The sequence below is a fragment of the Canis lupus genome, chromosome 17 (genome assembly GCF_048164855.1).
Source record: "Canis lupus baileyi chromosome 17, mCanLup2.hap1, whole genome shotgun sequence".
NCBI lineage: Eukaryota > Metazoa > Chordata > Mammalia > Carnivora > Canidae > Canis > Canis lupus.
The window spans coordinates 12627421-12647085 of NC_132854.1; the positions used below are offsets into that span (position 1 = coordinate 12627421).

At 40.0% G+C, this 19665-nt stretch overlaps 1 protein-coding gene across 1 annotated transcript in view; it reads left to right on the forward strand.

Moving 5' to 3' along the window:
• The window catches only part of SLC15A1 (solute carrier family 15 member 1), a 50000-nt gene extending 34849 nt beyond the window's left edge, over positions 1-15151 (forward strand). Inside the window, exons 17-23 of the mRNA XM_072782562.1 lie at positions 372-518; positions 1547-1596; positions 10844-10951; positions 11067-11178; positions 11718-11861; positions 12962-13069; positions 14224-15151. Of these exons, the coding sequence (XP_072638663.1) occupies positions 372-518; positions 1547-1596; positions 10844-10951; positions 11067-11178; positions 11718-11861; positions 12962-13069; positions 14224-14412 (858 nt within the window). The 3' untranslated portion in view covers positions 14413-15151. The remainder of the gene's footprint in view (positions 1-371; positions 519-1546; positions 1597-10843; positions 10952-11066; positions 11179-11717; positions 11862-12961; positions 13070-14223) is intronic.
• Positions 15152-19665: the final 4514 nt, after the last annotated feature.

The window sequence follows — 19665 nt, forward strand, 5'->3', positions numbered from 1 at the left end:
CAAAAGAAAATCTGACTGGTACTTGGAGCAGCCCAGTACTGATTTTCCTCAGGGTTATTACTTCATCCCTAGTACTATACTTTGCCCAGTGGCAGAAATTATTTCCAGAATGTTTATTTTCATAAAACAAAATGGAAAGTAAAATGCTATGCGAAAAGTATAATTCTTGTATAACACTAAACAACTTCATGACAGAATCTGTAAGGGTGAGTGGGGGGCCAAGACAAACCAATGTCACTCCCACAAGGCATTTTTTGGTCTGTATGACTGTGAACTGGGGGTGTCAAATAATATGCCATGATAATGTTTAGTTACACAGTGCAGAACAAGAATCCAGGGTATTAACTATAACTCCTTTTCTCTCATTACAGTCAGATGGATTTATGACTTTTGATGTAGACAAACTGACAAGTATAAACATTTCTTCCACTGGATCACCAGTCATTCCAGTGACTTATAACTTTGAGCAGGGCCATCGCCATACCCTTCTAGTATGGGCCCCCAATAATTACCGAGTGGTAAGTAGTTGGACACCTACAGCTGATTCTTTACTAATTGTGGTGTTAGAGACACAGCCTCTTAGGGGTGTGACTTTGTTTTACCCCATGTGGTATTACATAAGATAATCTTCAAGCTCTTCCTTCTTCAAGGATATGAGTCATTTGACTCTCAATAAAACTTTGACTGGAGGATAGGAATGGTTAATATTATTTTTTTAAAAATATTTTAAATGCTTAGGGGATACCTGGGTGGCTCAGTCAATTAAAGCATCTGACTCTTGATTTCAGCTCAAGTACTGATCTCAGGGTGATGAGATTGAGCCCCACCTCAGGCTCTGTGCCGGGCATGCAGCATTCTTAAAATTCTTTCTCTGCCCTTCACCTTCACCCTAAAAAAAAAAAAAAAAAAAAAAAAGAAGAAGAACTGTTGGGCATGGGATGGGGTATGTATGAGTATACACAAGTCACACAAATACATATGTGCATTCTTAGCAACTTTTTGAGATAAAATTTTAAATACATCTATAATTGTGTTGGTTAAAAAATTTGCACTGAGTAATTGGAAATTTAAAACAGTCTTTGAAAAAATATAAAAATATATTAGGTAAAAGCAATAAAAACACATGCAAAATACTTCATGACAAAATATCAGCATCTAGATATGCCATTCATTATATTAAGAAACTATGAAGGTATAGCTGACCTAAGTGGAGGAGTTGTGAGTATTCTGTAAGGTGACCTTCTATAAAACTGCAATATGGAATTAAGATTTCTTGGTCATGTGTTTTATTAGGGCACTCTTGAGTTACTCATTCTAAATTCTTAAACAGTAGTATTCTGTGGAACCACTAGAAAGCAATCATCAAAAATTGTTGAGGCTCATGTCAACCTCAAGGAAAAACCAGGGTGAAGGATGGAGACCTGCAAATGTAATCTTATGCCCTGACTCTTAGGATAAATGTCAATATTATTCTCCTTCTCAAAGGCTAAAATGGTAATCTAAATTTATTCTAGTGGATTTGATTTGAAAATACTTTCTTTCTCAGGTAAAGGATGGCCTTAACCAGAAGCCAGAAAAAGGAGAAAATGGAATCAGGTATGTGTTTTTCTTTAAAATCTAAGTTTTGGGATCCCTGGGTGGTGCAGCGGTTTAGCGCCTGCCTTTGGCCCAGGGCGCGATCCTGGAGACCCGGGATCGAATCCCACATCGGGCTCCCGGTGCATGGAGCCTGCTTCTCCCTCTGCCTATGTCTCTGCCTCTCTCTCTCTCTCTCTCTCTCTCTGTGTGTGACCATCATAAATAAATAAAAAATTTTTTAAAAAATCTAAGTTTTATCAGCTTCTCGTGGAAGTAATGCACTCCCATAGTAAAGTTCAACTATAATAAGACTATAAAATGAGAGTATAGAAATTTATCCCAAGAATATAAAGCTGGTTCAATATTTTGAAAAATCAATCAATATAATCTATCATCTTAATAGATGGATCTGCATATCGATGGATGCAGAAAAAGCATTTGATGAAATTCAGTGTCCATTCATGATTTAAAAAAAAAAAACAGCAAACTAGTAATTGAAGGGAACTTTCTTACTCTGAAAAAGGACATCTAAAAAACCCAAACTACCATTGTACTCAATGGTGAAAGTCTCAATGCTCTTCCCAATAAGTTCATCCACACCCTCCACTCCTATTCAACATCTTTCTGGATGCTAGTGCAATGAGACTAGAAAAAGAAAAAAGCATCTTGATTATAAAGGAAGAAAATAGGGCAGCCCGGGTGGCTCAGTGGTGAGGCACTGCCTTCAGCCCAGGGTGTGATCCTGGAGACCCGGGATTGAGTCCCACGTCGGGCAGCCTGCTTCTTCCTCTGCCTGTCTCTCTCTCTCTCTCTCTCTCTCTCTCTGTGTGTGTGTGTGTGTCTCATGAATGAATAAATAAAATCTTTAAAAAAAAAAAGGAAAAAATAAAAACTATTCCTACTTCAGATGACATAAGTATCTGCATAGAATGTCCCAAAGACTCTACCAAAAAACTTCATGGAATCAATAAGTGAATTTAAAAATGAGTGTAGAAATGTTACAAAGCATACGGTTGGCAACAAAGATCATGTTTCTATATACCAGCAATGAATGATTGGAAACTGAAATTTTTAAACTCTGCAATAGCTCAAAAAAAGATAAAATACTAGGTACAAATCTAGTAAAAACATGTATGAAGATTTGAGAAGTAAAACTACAAAGGGCTTATGAAAGAAATTAGTGATGAGTGAAATAAATGGAGAGACATGATGGGTGCATTGATCAGGAGACTTAATATAATGACAAGTCAATTCTTCCCAAAACTGACCCATAGGGTTAATGCAGTTACTATTAAGATCACAGCATTTTTTTTTTATTTTTCCAGTTTTATTGAGGTATAAGTGACAAAATCAAATACATTTAAAGCATACAATATGATTTGATATATGTATACATGAGATGTTTACCACAATCAAGTTAACACAATCACCATACAGTTACCTTTTCTGTATGTGTAATAAGAATGCTTAAGACCTAATCACTTAGCACATTTGAAGTATACAATATAGTATGAATTATAGTTACCATGCTCTACATTAGAACCTCAGAACTTATTTATTGTGGAACTGAAAGTTTATAGCTTTAACACAACTTCCTGTTTCTCATCCTCCAATCCCTGGTAACCACCATTCTACTGTTTCTATGAGTTCCAATGATTTTTAGGTTCTGCATATATGTGATACCATGTAGTATTTGTCTTTCTCTGGCTTATTGCACTTAATGTTTCTAGTTTCATCCATGTGGCCATAATTGCAGGGTGGCCTTCTTTTTAATGTCTAAATAATATTTCATTTTAATACATACGTATAGACATATAGGCATAGGTGAGTTAGATTTCATCTAAACTAAAAAGATTTGTTCTGTAAATCTCACTGTTAAGAGAATGAAAAGATAAGCTACATAGTGGTATAAAATATTTACAAAAACAAAAAACAAAAAACAAACAAACAAAAAAAAACCCCAAAACAACAACAACAAAAAACAAAACAAGGGATCCCTGGGTGGCGCAGCGGTTTGGCACCTGCCTTTGGCCCAGGGCGTGATCCTGGAGATCCGGGATCGAATTCCGCATCGGGCTCCCGGTGCATGGAGCCTGCTTCTCCCTCTGCCTGTGTCTCTGCCTCTCTCTCTCTCTCTCTCTCTGTGACTATCATAAATAAATTTAAAAAATTAAAAAAAAATTTACAAATCACATATCTAAGTATTTGTATCCAGAATATATAAAGTACTCTGCCAAAACACAATAATAAGAAAATAACCCAGTTTAAAAACAGCAAAGGATTGTGACATTTCACCAAAGAAGATATACAAATGGCAAATAAGCACATGAAAATATACTCAACACTATCGGCCATTAAAAAATAGAAATTAGGGGCGCCTGGGTGGCTCAGTGGTTAGGCACCTGCCTTCAGCCCAGGGCCTGATCCTGGAGACCTGGGATCGAGTCCCATATCGGGCTCCCCACGGGGAGCCTGCTTCTTCCTCTGCCTGTGTCTCTGCCTCTCTCTGTGTCTCTCATGAATAAATAAAATCTTTAAAAAATAAAATAAATAAAAAATAGAAATTAGGGATGCCTGGGTGTTTCAGTGGTTGAGCGTCTGCTTTTGGCTCAGGGCATGATCCCGGAGGCCCGGGATCGAGTCCCACATTGGGCTCCCTGCATGGAGCCTGCTTTTCCCTCTGCCTGTGTCTCTGCCTCTCTCTCTCTCTGTCTCTCATGAATAAATAAATAAAATTTTTTAAAATAAAATTAAAAATAGAGATTAAAACCACAGTGATTTGCATGACATACCTATTAGATGGCTATAATAAATTTTTTAAACTGACAATGCCAACAAATGCTGGTGAGGAGGCAGAGCAACCAGAATTCCCATGCTTTGTCTAGTGGGAGTGCAAAATGGCACAGTCACTCTGAAAAACAGAGGGGCAGTTTCTTATAAAGTGAAATGTATACTTACCATACAACCTAGCCATCCCACTCAGATATTTATCCTAGAGAAATGCAAACTTGTGTTCATACAAAAATCTAAACGTAAATGTACATAGAAACTCTATTCATGGGGGACCCCTGGGTGGCTCAGCGGTTTAGTGCCTGCCTTCAGTCTGGGGCGTGATCCTGGGGTCCCAGGATCCAGTCCCACTTTGGGCTCCCTGCATGGAGCCTGCTTCTCCCTCTGCCTGTGTCTCTGCCTCTCTCTCTCTCTCTCTCTCTCTCTCTCTCTGTGTGTCTCTCATGAATAAATAAATAAAATCTTTTAAAAAAAACTCTATTCATGATCACCAAAGATTGGAAGTCACTCAAATGATCTTTAGTGGGTGATGGATAAACAGACAATAGACTATATAGTACATCCATACAACAGAATATTACTCAGAAAAAAAGAAACTATTGCTTTACAATAATATAAGTGAATTTCAAATGTATTATGTTATGAAAAAAGCCAGTCTCAGAAAGTTACATATGTACTGTATAATTCCACTTACCTGGCATTCTGGAAGTGGCCAAAAAAAGATAAGGATGTGGGAACAGATTAGTGGTTACCTTGGGTAAGGCATGGAGGAGAAGTTTGGCTATGGGTCAGCATGAGGGAGATGTGGGGGCGAATAGAACTAGTCTGTATCCTGGTTGTGATGGTGTTTCTCTGAAACCAGACATGTGTTAAAACTCATGGAACCGTACACCAAAAAGCCAATTTACTGTAAATACACTTTTAAAGTAAGATTGAAAAATATGAACAAGTTGGGGGAGAAATAAGTGTAGGGCTCCTATTAACCTCAACTCTTATTGCCAATCTTTGTTCCCCTGTGGCCACTCATTAACCATTTCAGATTTTAGCTTTTACAGTGTTAATATTTGTAATATTTATCTTTGTGTGTATTCCCTGTGCTAGGTCAATTCTAAAAATGATTAATAAACAGGATTTACAGGTTGACTATAAAAATATTAGTCACAATGTAATAAAAGTCTGAAGGGAAGAAAATGTAATTTTATATCCTTAAAAAATGTCCACAAATGGAAATGTTCTGAATGTCAAAATTAATTGGAATATCCTATTATATACCCTGAATTGTTCAGTGGCACCATTGTCTTTATTTATTTTTAAATTTTATTTATTTATTAGAGACACAGAAACAGAGAGAGAGAGGCAGAGGGAGAAGCAGGCTCCATGCAGGGAACCCAACATGGGACTCGATCCCCGGTCTCCAGGATCACGCCCCGAGCCGAAGGCAGCGCTAAAGGGCTAAGCCACCAGGGCTGTCCATACCATTGTCTTTAAACCAAGGTTTTCTTGCACAGCTTTTGTGTTTTCCTGTAACTCACTTGGCCTCTTGTTGACCAAAGCATGAGCTTTTAACTACAGGGTGATCCAGAGAATGAATCCAGGGAATTCACCTTCCTCTTTGAGAACCAACTCTTCAGCATCCTCTTTGATATAACCAGGGCATTTGCTCTGTAGTCCTGTGATGCTACTGTCCTCCTAGAATTTTCACTATTTGTCCTTTCTTTCTTGAATTCTATGGCATCTTCCTCGGACACCTTTCTTGTTTGGCTGCAGACTTGTGCTCAAATATCTGATCAGAAAAGCGTGAGGTAAATTGCAAGTCCTTGCTTGCCTGAAAATGGTTGTCTATTCTCATAGTTGGTTATAGGTTGTCTGCCATTTTCTTCCCACAATTCTGGAGGCTCATCCCTATTGACATCCAGGCCTTGTTCTCTCTCTCTCTCTTTCTCTCTCTCTCTCTCTCTCTCTCTCACACACACACACACACACACACACACACACACACACACAGCATCTGCCACTCTTTGTAGTTGATTTAATTTTCCTTTCACCAAGCTTTGGGTATTTTCTTTCTCCTTGGTATTCTCACATCTCTCTGTAGTATAACTACATATGGGTAGTAACCAGCAGTAGGAGCTTTTGATTTTTGGTTCCATCTCATTTTCTTTGTTCTCTTCTGTATGAGTTTGCGAAGACTGCCATCACAAAGAACCACAGGCTGGAAGACTTAAGCAACAGAAAATTATTTCATCATAGTTCTAAAGGCTAGAAGTCCAACAGCAAAGCATTGGCTGGGTTAGTTTTCTCTGAGGCCTCTCCCCTTGGCTTAGAGATGCCCATCTTCTCTCTATGTCTTCACATGGCCTTTCTTCTGTGTGTGTCCTAATCTTCTCTTCTCATAAGGACACCAATGGGGTGCCTGGGTGGCTCAGTCAGTTAAGCATCTGCTTTCGGCTCAGGTCATGATCCCAGGGTCCTGGGATCAAGCCCCACATCCTCAGCAAGGAGCCTGCTTCTCCCTCTCCCCACCCTCTCATCATGCTCTCTCCCTCTCTCTCTTTCTCTCTCATAAATAAATCAAATCTTAAAAAAAAAAAAAATGACACCAGTGATCTTGGATCCATCATGACCTCATTTTACCCTGTCTCCAAAAACAGTCACATTCTGAGGTCCTGAGGGTTAGGACTTCCAACATATGAATTAGGGGTAGGGGGGTAGACACAATTTAGCCCATAATATCTTCCTTTCTGTCTTCTGGATTGTTCCTCTGTCCTGCACACATGCACATACACACAACTGTCCTAGCAGATCTGGAAAGAAATCCTCTGATGATGGTCACCTGGCCCTTTCCTGATCTTTGTGTCTGAGTCTGAGAAGTGCATCTGGGATGTCCTTTGTGGCTCAGAATCATCATTTTGGTTTATTCAGAAATGTCTCCTCACTTTAGAAACTTCGAACAATTTAATTCATGGTATCCTTTCTTATTCTGGTGCTATGCTAAAGCTTCATTCTTCTTTAAATTGTCTTTGTTGAGGAGTATCTGGGTAGCTCAGTTGGTTAAGGGTCTGCCTTCAGTTCAGGTATCAGTAAGTTGCAAGACTTACATGACCTCCTTCAACAAAGCCCTTTAAAATAAAATGACAGGGAAACCTGGGTGGCTCAGTGAGTTGAGTGTTCGACTTGATTTCAGCTCAGGTCATGATCTCACAGATGTGAGATTGAGACCTGCAACCAGCTTAGTGCTGAGTATAGGGCTTGCTCAAGATTCTCCTCCTCTCTGCCCCTCCCCCCATCTTGTGCATGCTTGCACACGCATGCACTCTCCCTCTCTCTAAAAAAAATTAAAATAGTGAGAATACTTGGGTCAAAAATTGGTTGAGAATTTGATATTGATCTTTCTCATGAATTTTTTATCATTATGGATGGCTACATACGTATATGCTTACAATGTTCTTGAGCATGTTTTTAAACTTAATATATTATTGTACTGTATATGTTCTGTAATTTTATATTATAAAATATATTATGTTATAAAATATCATTTTAATATTTATCTATATTATGTATCCCTTATCCACTCACTTAAACCACTATACAATATTCCATTGCATGCATATACCACAATTTATTTATCCGTTCTTTTCTTCAAGGAAATTTAGGTTGCTGCCATTTTTCCAAACAGTGCCCTGGTTCACATTCATAAATGGGTTTTTTTGTCCACACGTATGAAATTTCTCTAGAGAGGTGGCCTTTAAAACTTTTATCACATCCAATAAAAATATTTTGATATTTTTATACTATATTCATAATGCATAAGTATAGTATCTGTTATAAATTATATATAATTATTATATATAATTATATACGCACAAATTAATATGTGCATATAAATCATTTGAAATAGATTAAGACAATGAGAAAAGTTAAAAAAACAATATTTTACAAGTATTTTTATTCATTAGTGATACAAAAAGCATTAATGTAGATGATATGATTATATATGCTTCATTAGTTTCTAATAAGCTCAATTTAAGATTTAGAAAAATCTCTGCATAGGCTTGGTTTTAAGTTCAGTTTATATCAGTCCTTGGTTTTCATGACTGTCTTACTGAAAGAGATACTTTGAGGAGGGAATATGGGCAGTGCATAACTGACCATAGTAGATTTTTAAAAATTTCTTCACTTCAAGATAGTTATTGAAATGAAGGGTTTATTGAAATTATTGTGGTGCTGGGACAACTGGATGCCTACATACAAAAGACTGAAGTTGTACCCTACCTGATACCATACACAAAAATATACACAGTGGATCACATATCTAAATATAACTAAAACAATAAAATTTATTTTAAAAAATAGGAGTAAATCTTTGTGACCTTGGGTTAGATAGTAGTGTCTTGGTTATGAAGCCAAAAGAACAAGCAACAAAAGGAAAAAATAGTCACTTGGGCTTCATCATACGGAAAGCTTTGGTGCTATAAGCGATATCATCAAGACAGTAAAAAGGGGATACCTGGCTCAGTTAGTTAAGCATCTGTCTTTGGCTCAGGTTATGATCCCAGAGTCCTGGGATCAAGCCCCATGTCAGGCTCCCTGCTCACGGGAAGTCTGCTTCTCCCTCTCCTCTTTGCTTATGCTCTCTCTCTCTCTCTCTCTCTCTCTCTCTCTCTCAAATAAATAAATAATAAATAAAACCTTTTAAAAAGACAGCCCATAGAATGAGAGAAAATATTTGCAAATTATATATCTAAGAGATTCCAAATACATAAAGAACTCTTACAGCTCAGGAGTAAAAAGACAACCCAATTTTTTAAATGGGCAAAGTATTTAAAGAGACAGTTCTCCAAAGAAAATATAGAAACAGCTAAAAACCAAGGAAGGAGGCACAGCATTGTTAATTATTGGGAAAAGGCAAATCAAAACCACAATGAGATACCAGCCCACACCACTAGGCTCTAACCAAAAACCAAAACAAAAGCAACCAAAAAATAGACCATAACAAGTGTTAGTGATGATGTGGATGACTCAGAAGACTTTGACGCTGCTGGTGGGAATGTAGAATGATAAAATGATGCAGACACTTTGAAAAACTGTTCCTCAAAAGGTTAAACATAGTTACCATATGAGCCAGTCATTTCACCCAGAGTTGTCCACCCAACTATTAGGCTCCTGTTGACCTGCGTCAGGGTTCCCTTTTCTGTGGTAAGCACCTATCAAACTACACCAAGTCAAATGCCCCGGGACTCCAGGGCCTGAGCTTAATTCAGAGAAATGTTCTCCCAGTAATTAGAATTTGGCCAATATTTCTTGTTGCCACAAAGCTGGTGAAATTTGGCCACACAGGTTAAATGGTTCTCTGCAGTACTTGGATATACGATGTTATTACTTCCCATTCTTTAAATTGGATAATCTGCAGAAAGCTTTCCTCACCTCTTTCGTGGAAGGAAGAAATCAATTAGTCTTATTCGGAGCAGCACCCTTCTATAGCCTGGAGTGTCAGGGTCTTCTATAGTCTGAAACTTTTAAGGAAGGGATCTAATCACCTGCCCATACTGTCGCTATCTATATGGCCTTTTGAAGGAAAGCAATTCAATTGGCTCCATGTGAAGCTTACGAATAGGGGAGTTTTCAGCAACTGGAGGAAGCCATGGGAGCTAGCACCAAGTCCTGTGGGTGCTACACTCCTATCTGTATTCTAATGTGATGCCAGTCACCATCACTCCAGGTCCTGCAGACACAGACTTCCCTGCCTGAGGCGAGCTCCCCAAAAGTGTCTCTGGTTGCTGGATTGGCCCTCTTCTTCCTCTCCACTCTTTGGGCTAGGGGTAAAGGACAGAACATGGCCTTCCATCCCCAACCCCAGAAAGAAGCCCAGATGGAGACTGTTAGGGTACTAAGCAACTTCAACTTTTGGTCCTTCACTGCTTTAGTTCTGAAGCTCCTGAGCAAGGAACACAAAGCTCTGCCTTCTTGAAGGGGAGACCAGCTCCTATTTCAATCCATGCTAATATCCCAACATACCATTGCAATAGCTCATAATTACAAAGGACTCAAAACAGCTCAAGGCAGAAGACTGTGGCCAGTTCTTCTGGGTGTGTTCTCATGAGTGAGTGAACAAGGGCAAACCTAGGGTGGCTTCCTTCTGCCTTTATAAGTCTAGAAATCTGGGATCCCTGGGTGGCGCAGCGGTTTAGTGCTTGCCTTTGGTCCAGGGCGCGATCCTGGAGACCCGGGATCGAATCCCGCGTCAGGCTCCCTATATGGAGCCTGCTTCTCCCTCTGCCTCTCGCTCTGTGTGTGTGTGTGTGTGTGACTATCATGAATAAATAAATAAAATTTTTAAAAAAAAGTCTAGAAATCTTCTATAAACATCTTAAATTCCTTACAAAAGAAACCATAGCCCAAGTTCAGGTGCACATGCTATGACCTAAAGCAAAGTATCCCATAGTCCAGTCACAAAATCGATGGTTTTCTGTTTCAGATTTATAAATAGTCTTAATGAGAGCCTCAACATCACCATGGGCGACAAAGTTTATGTGAATGTCACCAGTCACAATGCCAGCGAGTATCAGTTCTTTTCTTTGGGCACGTAAGTACTCATCCTGGACACTGTCCTCCAAAGTTCAAGGATTTCAAGTCTTTTTCTATACATTGAAGCTGTTAATACCAGGAAGATTCACCTATATTATTCTTTCTTTCCACAGAAAAAACATTACAATAAGTTCAACACAACAGATCTCACAAAATTGTACAAAAGTTCTCCAATCATCCAACCTTGAATTTGGTAGTGCATATACCTATGTAATCGGAACGCAGGTCAGTAGGTCATTCTATTGGATCAGAAGTTCTACTCAAACACTTAGGACCTGGTAATGACTTAACTGGGGTAGTGTTAGTATCTGTGTTTTAAATGGGCTTAGAATTCATTTGCCACTAATTCCTTAACTTATCATTGACCTAAGTTGGCTGTTATTTTTAGAATAAAAATAAACAAGACTGACTGACTCTGACTTAAAAGTTCACATTGACCTGTGTTTGATGCTTCTCCATAGACTATTTACATGGACTTACGAACTTTTAGTTCAAAGAGATGGCAAGGTTTTAAACAAACCTGACTTCCAAACTACTCTCTGATTTAAGAGGAAAATGCTAGTGAACAGATTTTCAAATTCCACCAAGGCCATTTCATCATGAGGATAAAATGCACAATTGCATATTGTCACTTAAATTGTGTACTTACTTGACAAATCCTTTGACGTGATCCTACAAGTCCAAACTCCATTTGCCTATTTGAGCAATTTTTATTCTAGAAGCAATCTCCATTTTAACTTCTCACTTTTGCCTTTGTGGTTTAGAGCACTGGCTGCCCTGAATTGCATATGTTTGAAGATATTTCACCCAACACAGTTAACATGGCTCTGCAGATCCCGCAGTACTTCCTCATCACCTGCGGCGAGGTGGTTTTCTCTGTCACAGGACTGGAGTTCTCATATTCTCAGGTCTCTTGGTCATTGTTTCTATCAACCCCTCCTCCATACCCCTACCTTCAAAAAAATGGTGCTGGGACTTAACTTCAATAAATTATGTATTTATAGTTTAGAAGAGTCTAGAAAGCATTATGATATCTTCCACCAAACAAGGTTTTTGAGATCCCCAAGTTGTGTCTTTATCGAATAATAATATGACTCTGTTTAGCATCTTGGGTGCATGTATCATATGACTCTGCATTCCCACATCATATGCTAGAGATTTAGAGTCCTAAGTGAGAAAAACTGTATTAATGACCATGACCAGAGTCATGATAGGCAGCAGATTCTATATTCTGAAACAACTAAATGATACCAACTGTTCATAATAGTGCTCATTTCTGGGTAATGTCCTCATAATCATTAAGGCTCAGTTGAGATCTCTCCATAGCTATGAGTAAACAACACTACTCAAGTCCTAGCTTTTAAAAGTTAAAAGATATTATTGCTTTCAACTGTTAAAGATGAGACTAATGAGGCAAATTTTGCTGGTACCTGAATTAGAGCTTAGTTTCTCAATTATTTTATCAAAATAGAGTTAAGGGCACTGTGGCCCTACAATGCCTAGCACCTTCAAGTCTTGCAGTAAAAATCATAAATATGTTAGACAATCCCTTTCTGTGATGACCTCACAGTCTAATAAAATGACTGTAATCATAGGTTACAAGAGAGGTTTGGTGACGTGGCAGGGAAGCTCACAGAAGATCGAGCTTCTGACCCAGAGAGTAGCCTCCATTTAGGGGAAAGAGAATGGGATGGATGGCTTTACTTGGAAACTCTTCTATAGAAATAGAATTGGTTCATCTAGAGATTTGTCCACCTAACTCAGGACAACAACTTTCTAAGTATGTGGAGAGTGGGAGACAAAGGATTCTTGTATGTTCATGCATGAGTGGTTGGGGTGTCTTGTTATCCAAAAGATAATCCTTTTTATATTTGATCCAACCTGACTGTCAATGTGCATTTTTTTTTTTTTTGGGTGGACTGCCCAATTAAATGAATTGGTAAGTTGTGTTCTGCAGCTCCACAGTTCCAAATTAGATTGGGTTGACTTTGCTTTTTGACTTCTTCAGGCCCCCTCCAACATGAAGTCGGTGCTTCAGGCGGGATGGCTGCTGACAGTGGCTGTTGGCAACATCATTGTGCTCATTGTGGCAGGAGCAGGCCAGTTCAGTGAACAGGTACGAGGTGGGGAAAGAAAGTGTCCCATCTGCCTTATATGTCGGTGGTGGTTATGATGATGCTCCCTAGCCACCTAGGGAGATGGATGGGTCATTTACATGGTCATCTAGGCTAATGGCTGGATAAAACCAGCCGGAGAGAGTGCTGATCAAATGGTCTTTTGGCCAGCTGTGTGCCTATTCTTCATATTTCTACTTGGGGTTATACAGTTGGAAAATGACAACCAAAATACTCAGATTGGTTTCACATAACTAGACCTTAATGTGGTTTACTATCAAAGGAAAGATGTGGGCAGCCCGGTGGCACAGCGGTTTAGCATTGCCGTCAGCCCAGGGCATGATCCTGGAGACCCGGGATCGAGTCCCACGTCAGGCTCCCTGCATAGAGCCTGCTTCTCCCTCTGCCTGTGTCTCTGTCTCTGTCTCTCTCTCTCTCTCTCTATGTGTCTCCCATGAATAAATAAATAAAATCTTTAAAAAAAAAAAAAGAAAGATCTTTCTGAGTTTCATTGAATGTAGCTTAATGGCCCCAAGCCAGACACGTTTTCCAGAAGGTTTCATAATACCTAAAGTTAGAGCCATTCTAAGGTGGTTATAATTTTTCTAGCTAACATAAAATGAGGGCTTCTCTGATACTGAAACTCTCTCCTTCAGCACTTCAGCATATGTGTCTCCCTTACCCTATCTATGTCCCCACTTTCCCCTCTGCATCTCATCAGCACGTGTGCTCCTGTTGTGTGCTCGTAACCTCAAGATTAACCAAGGGATGATGTGGGGGTCTTAGGACAGTTCAGCACATTATTTTTTTATTTTTTCCCTCAAGAGTACTGTGTGCTGTTCTGTTGGTTCTCATCCTTCTAGAGGCCTGCTATATCCCTTAACATGGGTTTTTCAGAGATTTTCTCTCATCTTCCCAAAGTCTTGGGAAGCATTTCTGTGCTGTTGGAAAAAAAAAATGTTATCTTTATACTCGAGTATTCAAGAAAAGCTGGCCATTCTATATCTATGGTAGTAGCCTACCAATTTTCCAACATAGTTTAATCGTAAAGTACCCACTACCTAGACATAGCAAGAAAACATACTCACAATGCAGACATTATCATAACCTGTATTGTTTTGTTTTTTTTCTTGCTCCAACTCTGATTCCTTCAAAGTGGGCTGAATACATCCTATTTGCGGCATTGCTTCTGGTTGTCTGTGTAATATTTGCCATCATGGCCCGGTTTTACACTTACGTCAATCCAGCAGAGATTGAAGCTCAGTTTGACGACGATGAGAAAAAGAACCTGGAAAAGATGAATGTATATTCCACGGTAACTCCGGTCTCACAGACACAGATGTGAATATCAGGAAGCAAGTGGAGGATGGACTGGGTCCAGGACTTCTGTCCCCTGATGGCAGGACACTCTGATGGAAAAGACTTCCAAATTGTGAATCAGAAAGCTCTTTTCTAAGCAGCCAGCAATGAACCTAAAACTCTGGAAGAAGTCTTTTTTTTTTTTAAAGAAAAGTCATATTTAAGGCATGCACATACACAAACACACATACATATACATACACACTCATTTTTACAACAATAAATCCATACCTTCCCCTTAACTCCTTTTCTACCACATAAATGGAATTATTTTAGACTAACATCATTTTTCTGAAAGGGTGGCAAAGTGCCATATGGTTTACACTCTAACACTCTGAAAACACCATTAAATGAGGCAAGAGCCAATGTGAAAAGTGAATTTACATGCTTTAGAATGGCATGTAATAAGCACCAGCTAGTATTAACTGATAACTTTACCTTTTGTTTGTTTGTTTTGTTTTTTTCCATTTCCTACCTCTTTTAAATTTTGTGTGACTCAAAAGACCACTCAGGTAAAGGCCAGTAATGATTTTTGGGGTTTCAATGGTATGAAATACATTCCTGTTTTTAAGAATAAGTGTCTGTGTGTTTTGAGGGTAGGATAAGAAATCCTTAACCTGTATCCCGATTCTAAAAGTTATGTACACTCAATAAAATGTCATCAGAAGTTGATAAAGTATGAACAAAAGCAATGCGCACATACAATAAATTCCAGGAACATGAAATATCGAGGTTTGTTTCTTCCTGGGGTCCTTTTTTCCCCTTGGATATAGATACCTATGCTTCTCTTTTATTGCTGGGTTTTCCTTGTGCATATTTATGTGCCATCTTGAAGTGTTTTTTCTCAAAACAACCATTTTTTTCTGCTTGCAAAAAATTCTTATAAAATATTGTAAATACTTCATGCTTGATTCATCCTATAGGTATTTATCTCAAGTATCAGACCCAGAGTAGTTCTATTTTGTCACTCCTACAAAATCCAGCAACAGTTCTCAAACTTGTATACAGCTCTAGATGTTGGAACTTGCTTCTGTAATTGATTAGGAGGAAGGGCCCATGGTGGACTTCCAAGATGCTTCATGCACAAGCTCATCATCACATTGTGGAGACTGAATGAAGGGGAGGCTCAAAACAATGTAGTCTCCAACCTTGCTGAAGACCTTTCCTACCTTTAGGATCAAGCCCTGACTCTCCACTGAGGCCCCTGAGGCTTTTTGAGTACACATCTTTCTCTCTGCTCACACAGATCCAACCAACACTGACTCTCCTCTGGAATGCATCAAGTTCTCATTTCCAAGTCAGAAGAAAAATCAAGTCCTGACACACATATTCCCTACCTGCCCTTTGCCCACTCACTCTGCCTGGATGGGTCCTCTTCATCTTCAGGCTTCAGGCCACTTCCCTGGGGAGTTTCCCATCCCCCAGCCTGGCTGTCTTCCCTGTGTGCTGTCTCACACCCCATGGCCTGGTGTGTTCTTACTGTCCAGCTCTGCCTACACTGAAAGCTCTGTGTTTGTGTCTGTTCTCTGGCACATGGTGGGCCTCGACATGTTACACGAACACTTTAAACCTCAGGCTAGGAGGCACATGATAGAAGACCAGAATGAGCCTAATGAATCAAGTCCAGCATGCAAGAGTAGCTACAAGAAACTACTAATTTTCCCTGTCCGATCACTCTGCCATTTGACTTACTTATTGTGCCTCTGACAGGGCAAACTAGTAGCTACTGTGATGAGCCGTTGGTGGTCATTATCTGCTCCTGCCAATAACTGAAAGAGAACTAATCCAAAATCCTCTAAAGATATTCTAGTCCTACCTGCCCTTACAGCTGCTGGGTAACACTGGGCATGTCTCCATCTTTTCAGTTTCATTTCTCCAACAAAGCAGAGAATACCACACAATCTGAGGTTTTAAAAATCCTTTGTTTTAGGGTGGCTGGCACACAATAGGCTCCCAAATATTTGAATGAACTCCCTGCTTTACTCTGATATTAACACTGTAGTATGCTTTGTGTATGAATGGAAATAATTCCTACATGATCTTTGTTGGCCTTGGAAAGACATGAGGAGAGCATGAAGACAAACAGGTGCACTGTGCTGATCAGGGCTGAGTTTTTAGAGTCATCCTCCCTCTAGCTATTATTTGACTACTTCTTCCAAATCTAATCAAGACTGACAGGGGTCAGCAGGGGTGTTCTAGATGTAAGACATTGGACAGTAGCAAATGTCATGGGGAGGGGATGCCAGAGGGGAGACAGGTGGCTGAATCAATAACCTGGGGTCTTTTGAGCTCTCAGGTTTTCAGGTTTTATGAAAGCATGTTTTCATGCTCTAAGTTCCGGGCTTATCAATGTACAACCAAAATAGTACACTGACTTGGTCACTGACTGACTGTTAAATACATGGGTCGAGCATGGGTTAGGGAGAGCACCTGGAATGGAAATGCTGGCATTGGAAACAGTAGGACTTACTTCATCACTTATACAGATTCCTATACCCCACCCCCCACCGTTATCTAAAAGTGGGGTGTGAGTGCTCTTATGAGACTTCTGTTAGCCCAAATGGTGGGAAGCCAAGAAGCAATTAGCATTAATTTATATGAAAAAATTCTAGTGCTCCTCGACCCCCAAAAATTACCTTTCCTACACTTTTCTGATACCTACAGACACATCTTGCTAACAGGGACACAATATAAATGGAGATAAAGCCCAGATGCTCACAGGGACAGTTCAAAGCTCTGGTAGCTGGATGCTGTGAAGCTGAGTATGGTCCTCAGGGAAGGAGCTTAGGCTGCGTGGCTCTTGCTGCTTGGGGTGCTTGTGGCCTCTGTAACAGCTCACTGCAAAACCAACACTGAATGTTATTTTTGCTTTTCACCTTTTTTTTTTTTTTTTGTAAGAGTGAAAATCCTCTTTGGATTTCTGTCTGCTAGCAAAAACAGCTACTAATGTAGGTCTTCTTTTTTTGTTGTTTTTTTAAAATATTTTATTTATTTATTCATGAGAGAGAGGCAGAGACACAGGCAGAGGGAGAAGCAGGCTCCATGCAGGGAGCCTGACGTGGGACTCGATCCTGGGTCTCCAGGATCACGCCCTGGGCTGAAGGCAGTGCTAAACCACTGAGCCACCCAGGCTGCCCTAATGTAGGTCTTCTATACAAGTCAAGTGGTATAATGCAACCTTTCAGAAAGCAGAGAATACCTATACCTAAAAGCCAAACTATTTTGAGAAATTTTTATAATATATATGAATCTTTTTCATATTGGCCTATTCTTGTTCTGTTTCCATATTTCTCTTGCTATTTTTTTAATAAAAATTTTGTGGATGTTCTTTCTTTAGGGGTACTAAAATATATATCTTACAGTCTATTTTAGACCTTATACAATTACTTTACTAAATGTATGTCCAAGTTTGGTTTTTGCTGACCACTTTGCATAAATTTTGTCATACCTGATGGAGGATTTTTTGCAGGCTCATTTTTTTATATGGCAAACGATAGTAGTCAACATTTATTGGACACTATGTATAGAGCATTAAGCATGCTATCACGTGAAGTTTATAAGCATTAATCCTTGCAACAGCCCTATAATATAGATTACTGTTCTTATTCCCATTCCACAGAAGAGAAAACAGCCACAGAGAAACCAAGTAGTCTGCCTACAGTCACATCCATAGTCTGGCTCCAGAGCCCAGATGGCCAGCCACTCCACAAACTTGCCTCTCACTGCCAACGTTTCATGGACAGTTTGGATTAACTCCATTTAATTCTTATGATAATACCAAAGAAGGTCTTATTTCCCCCATTTCACAGATGAGAAAACTGAGGAATAGCCAGTTTAAGTTACTTGCCCCAGGGTATATACCCAGTAGAGGTAGGATTGGGGAGCTGAGTCAGGGTTTGAAGCAAAGTAAGTGGGAACAGAAGGATCCGCCTCTTAACCACTGGGTTATTCTGTCTCCATTCACGTAGCAAAGTGCAAACACGTGATGGTGAGGGCATTGTGAAGGGGGACCCAGAAAGCCTCAGAGATGCAGCAGTTCCCTTGAATCCCAGGATGGACAGCCCAGGGCTGGGCTAGATGGTCAGGAGAGGCCATATGTTCGGATGAGGCCAAGTGTTGCTTGTTCTGTATCTCAGGCCCAAAAAGATGAGTTAATTCTTGAAGGAAATGACATTGAACTTGTATTGAACTCAGCTGCTTTGATCCAGCAAGCCACAACTGTTAAAAACAAGAATATCAGAAAATTTTTGGATGGTATCTATGTTTTTGAAAAAGGAACAATTCAGCAGGCTCATGAATAAGATTTGAATTATCCAGCTACAGAAACAGCAAGATGCCAGATGATTTTTCAGACTTAATTTGTGATATTTTAAAGATGCAATAAAAGCTATGCTGATTTGGAAATAAAAAAAAAAAAAAAGAGAGAGGCCATAGGTAGGGAGGAGAGAGCCTTAAACAGAAAAAATTAAACACATTGCCATCTTAGAAGGAGCCAGTGCCTCCGCTAAGGACCTTGTGATTTTTTTTTTTAAGATTTTATTTATTTATTCATGAGAGACACAGAGACAGAGGCAGAGACACAGGCAGAGGGAGAAGCAGGCTCCCTGCAGGAAGCCCGACGTGGGACTCGATCCAGGGACTCCAGAATCACACCCTGGGCCAAAGGCAGGTGCTAAACAGCTCAGCCACCCAGGGATCCCTCTTGTGATGTTCTGAAAACAATGGAAACCTCTCCTGGGGATCTGAGTTTTGTGTGCCGCACTTGCCAGTAGGATTCCCAGCAGTGGCCCCTCTGGGTGTGATTAGCTCTGAAGGAGGCATGCAGGGGCCAGGGTCTTCCCGTGCGGGGGGGCGGGAGCGGGGGCAGAGGCAGGAGCCACAGGGGTGGTGGCCGGTCCTGGACAGGTCTGGAGAGAAAAGGAAACAAGAAAGTCACAGCAGGTAGAGGATGGCGGAGGATGTGCAAGCTGTCCTGTTTTGTTTTTTTTTTAAATTGTGGAAACACTTGCCATTTAGCCATTTTTAAATGTACGGTTCAGTGGCATGAGGAGCACTCACGTTGCTCAAGCAAATCTTCACACTCACTAAATAGTAACTCCTCAATGCTCGGTCCCCCCAGAGGCCTCCAGAAAAATAAAAAGTAATTCTCTTTCCACCTGCCTTCATCCTATGATATGCGAGGGCCTGGCCTGCAGGCTTTCTAGAGATAGACCCAGGCACGCGCAGCATTGGGGGCGTC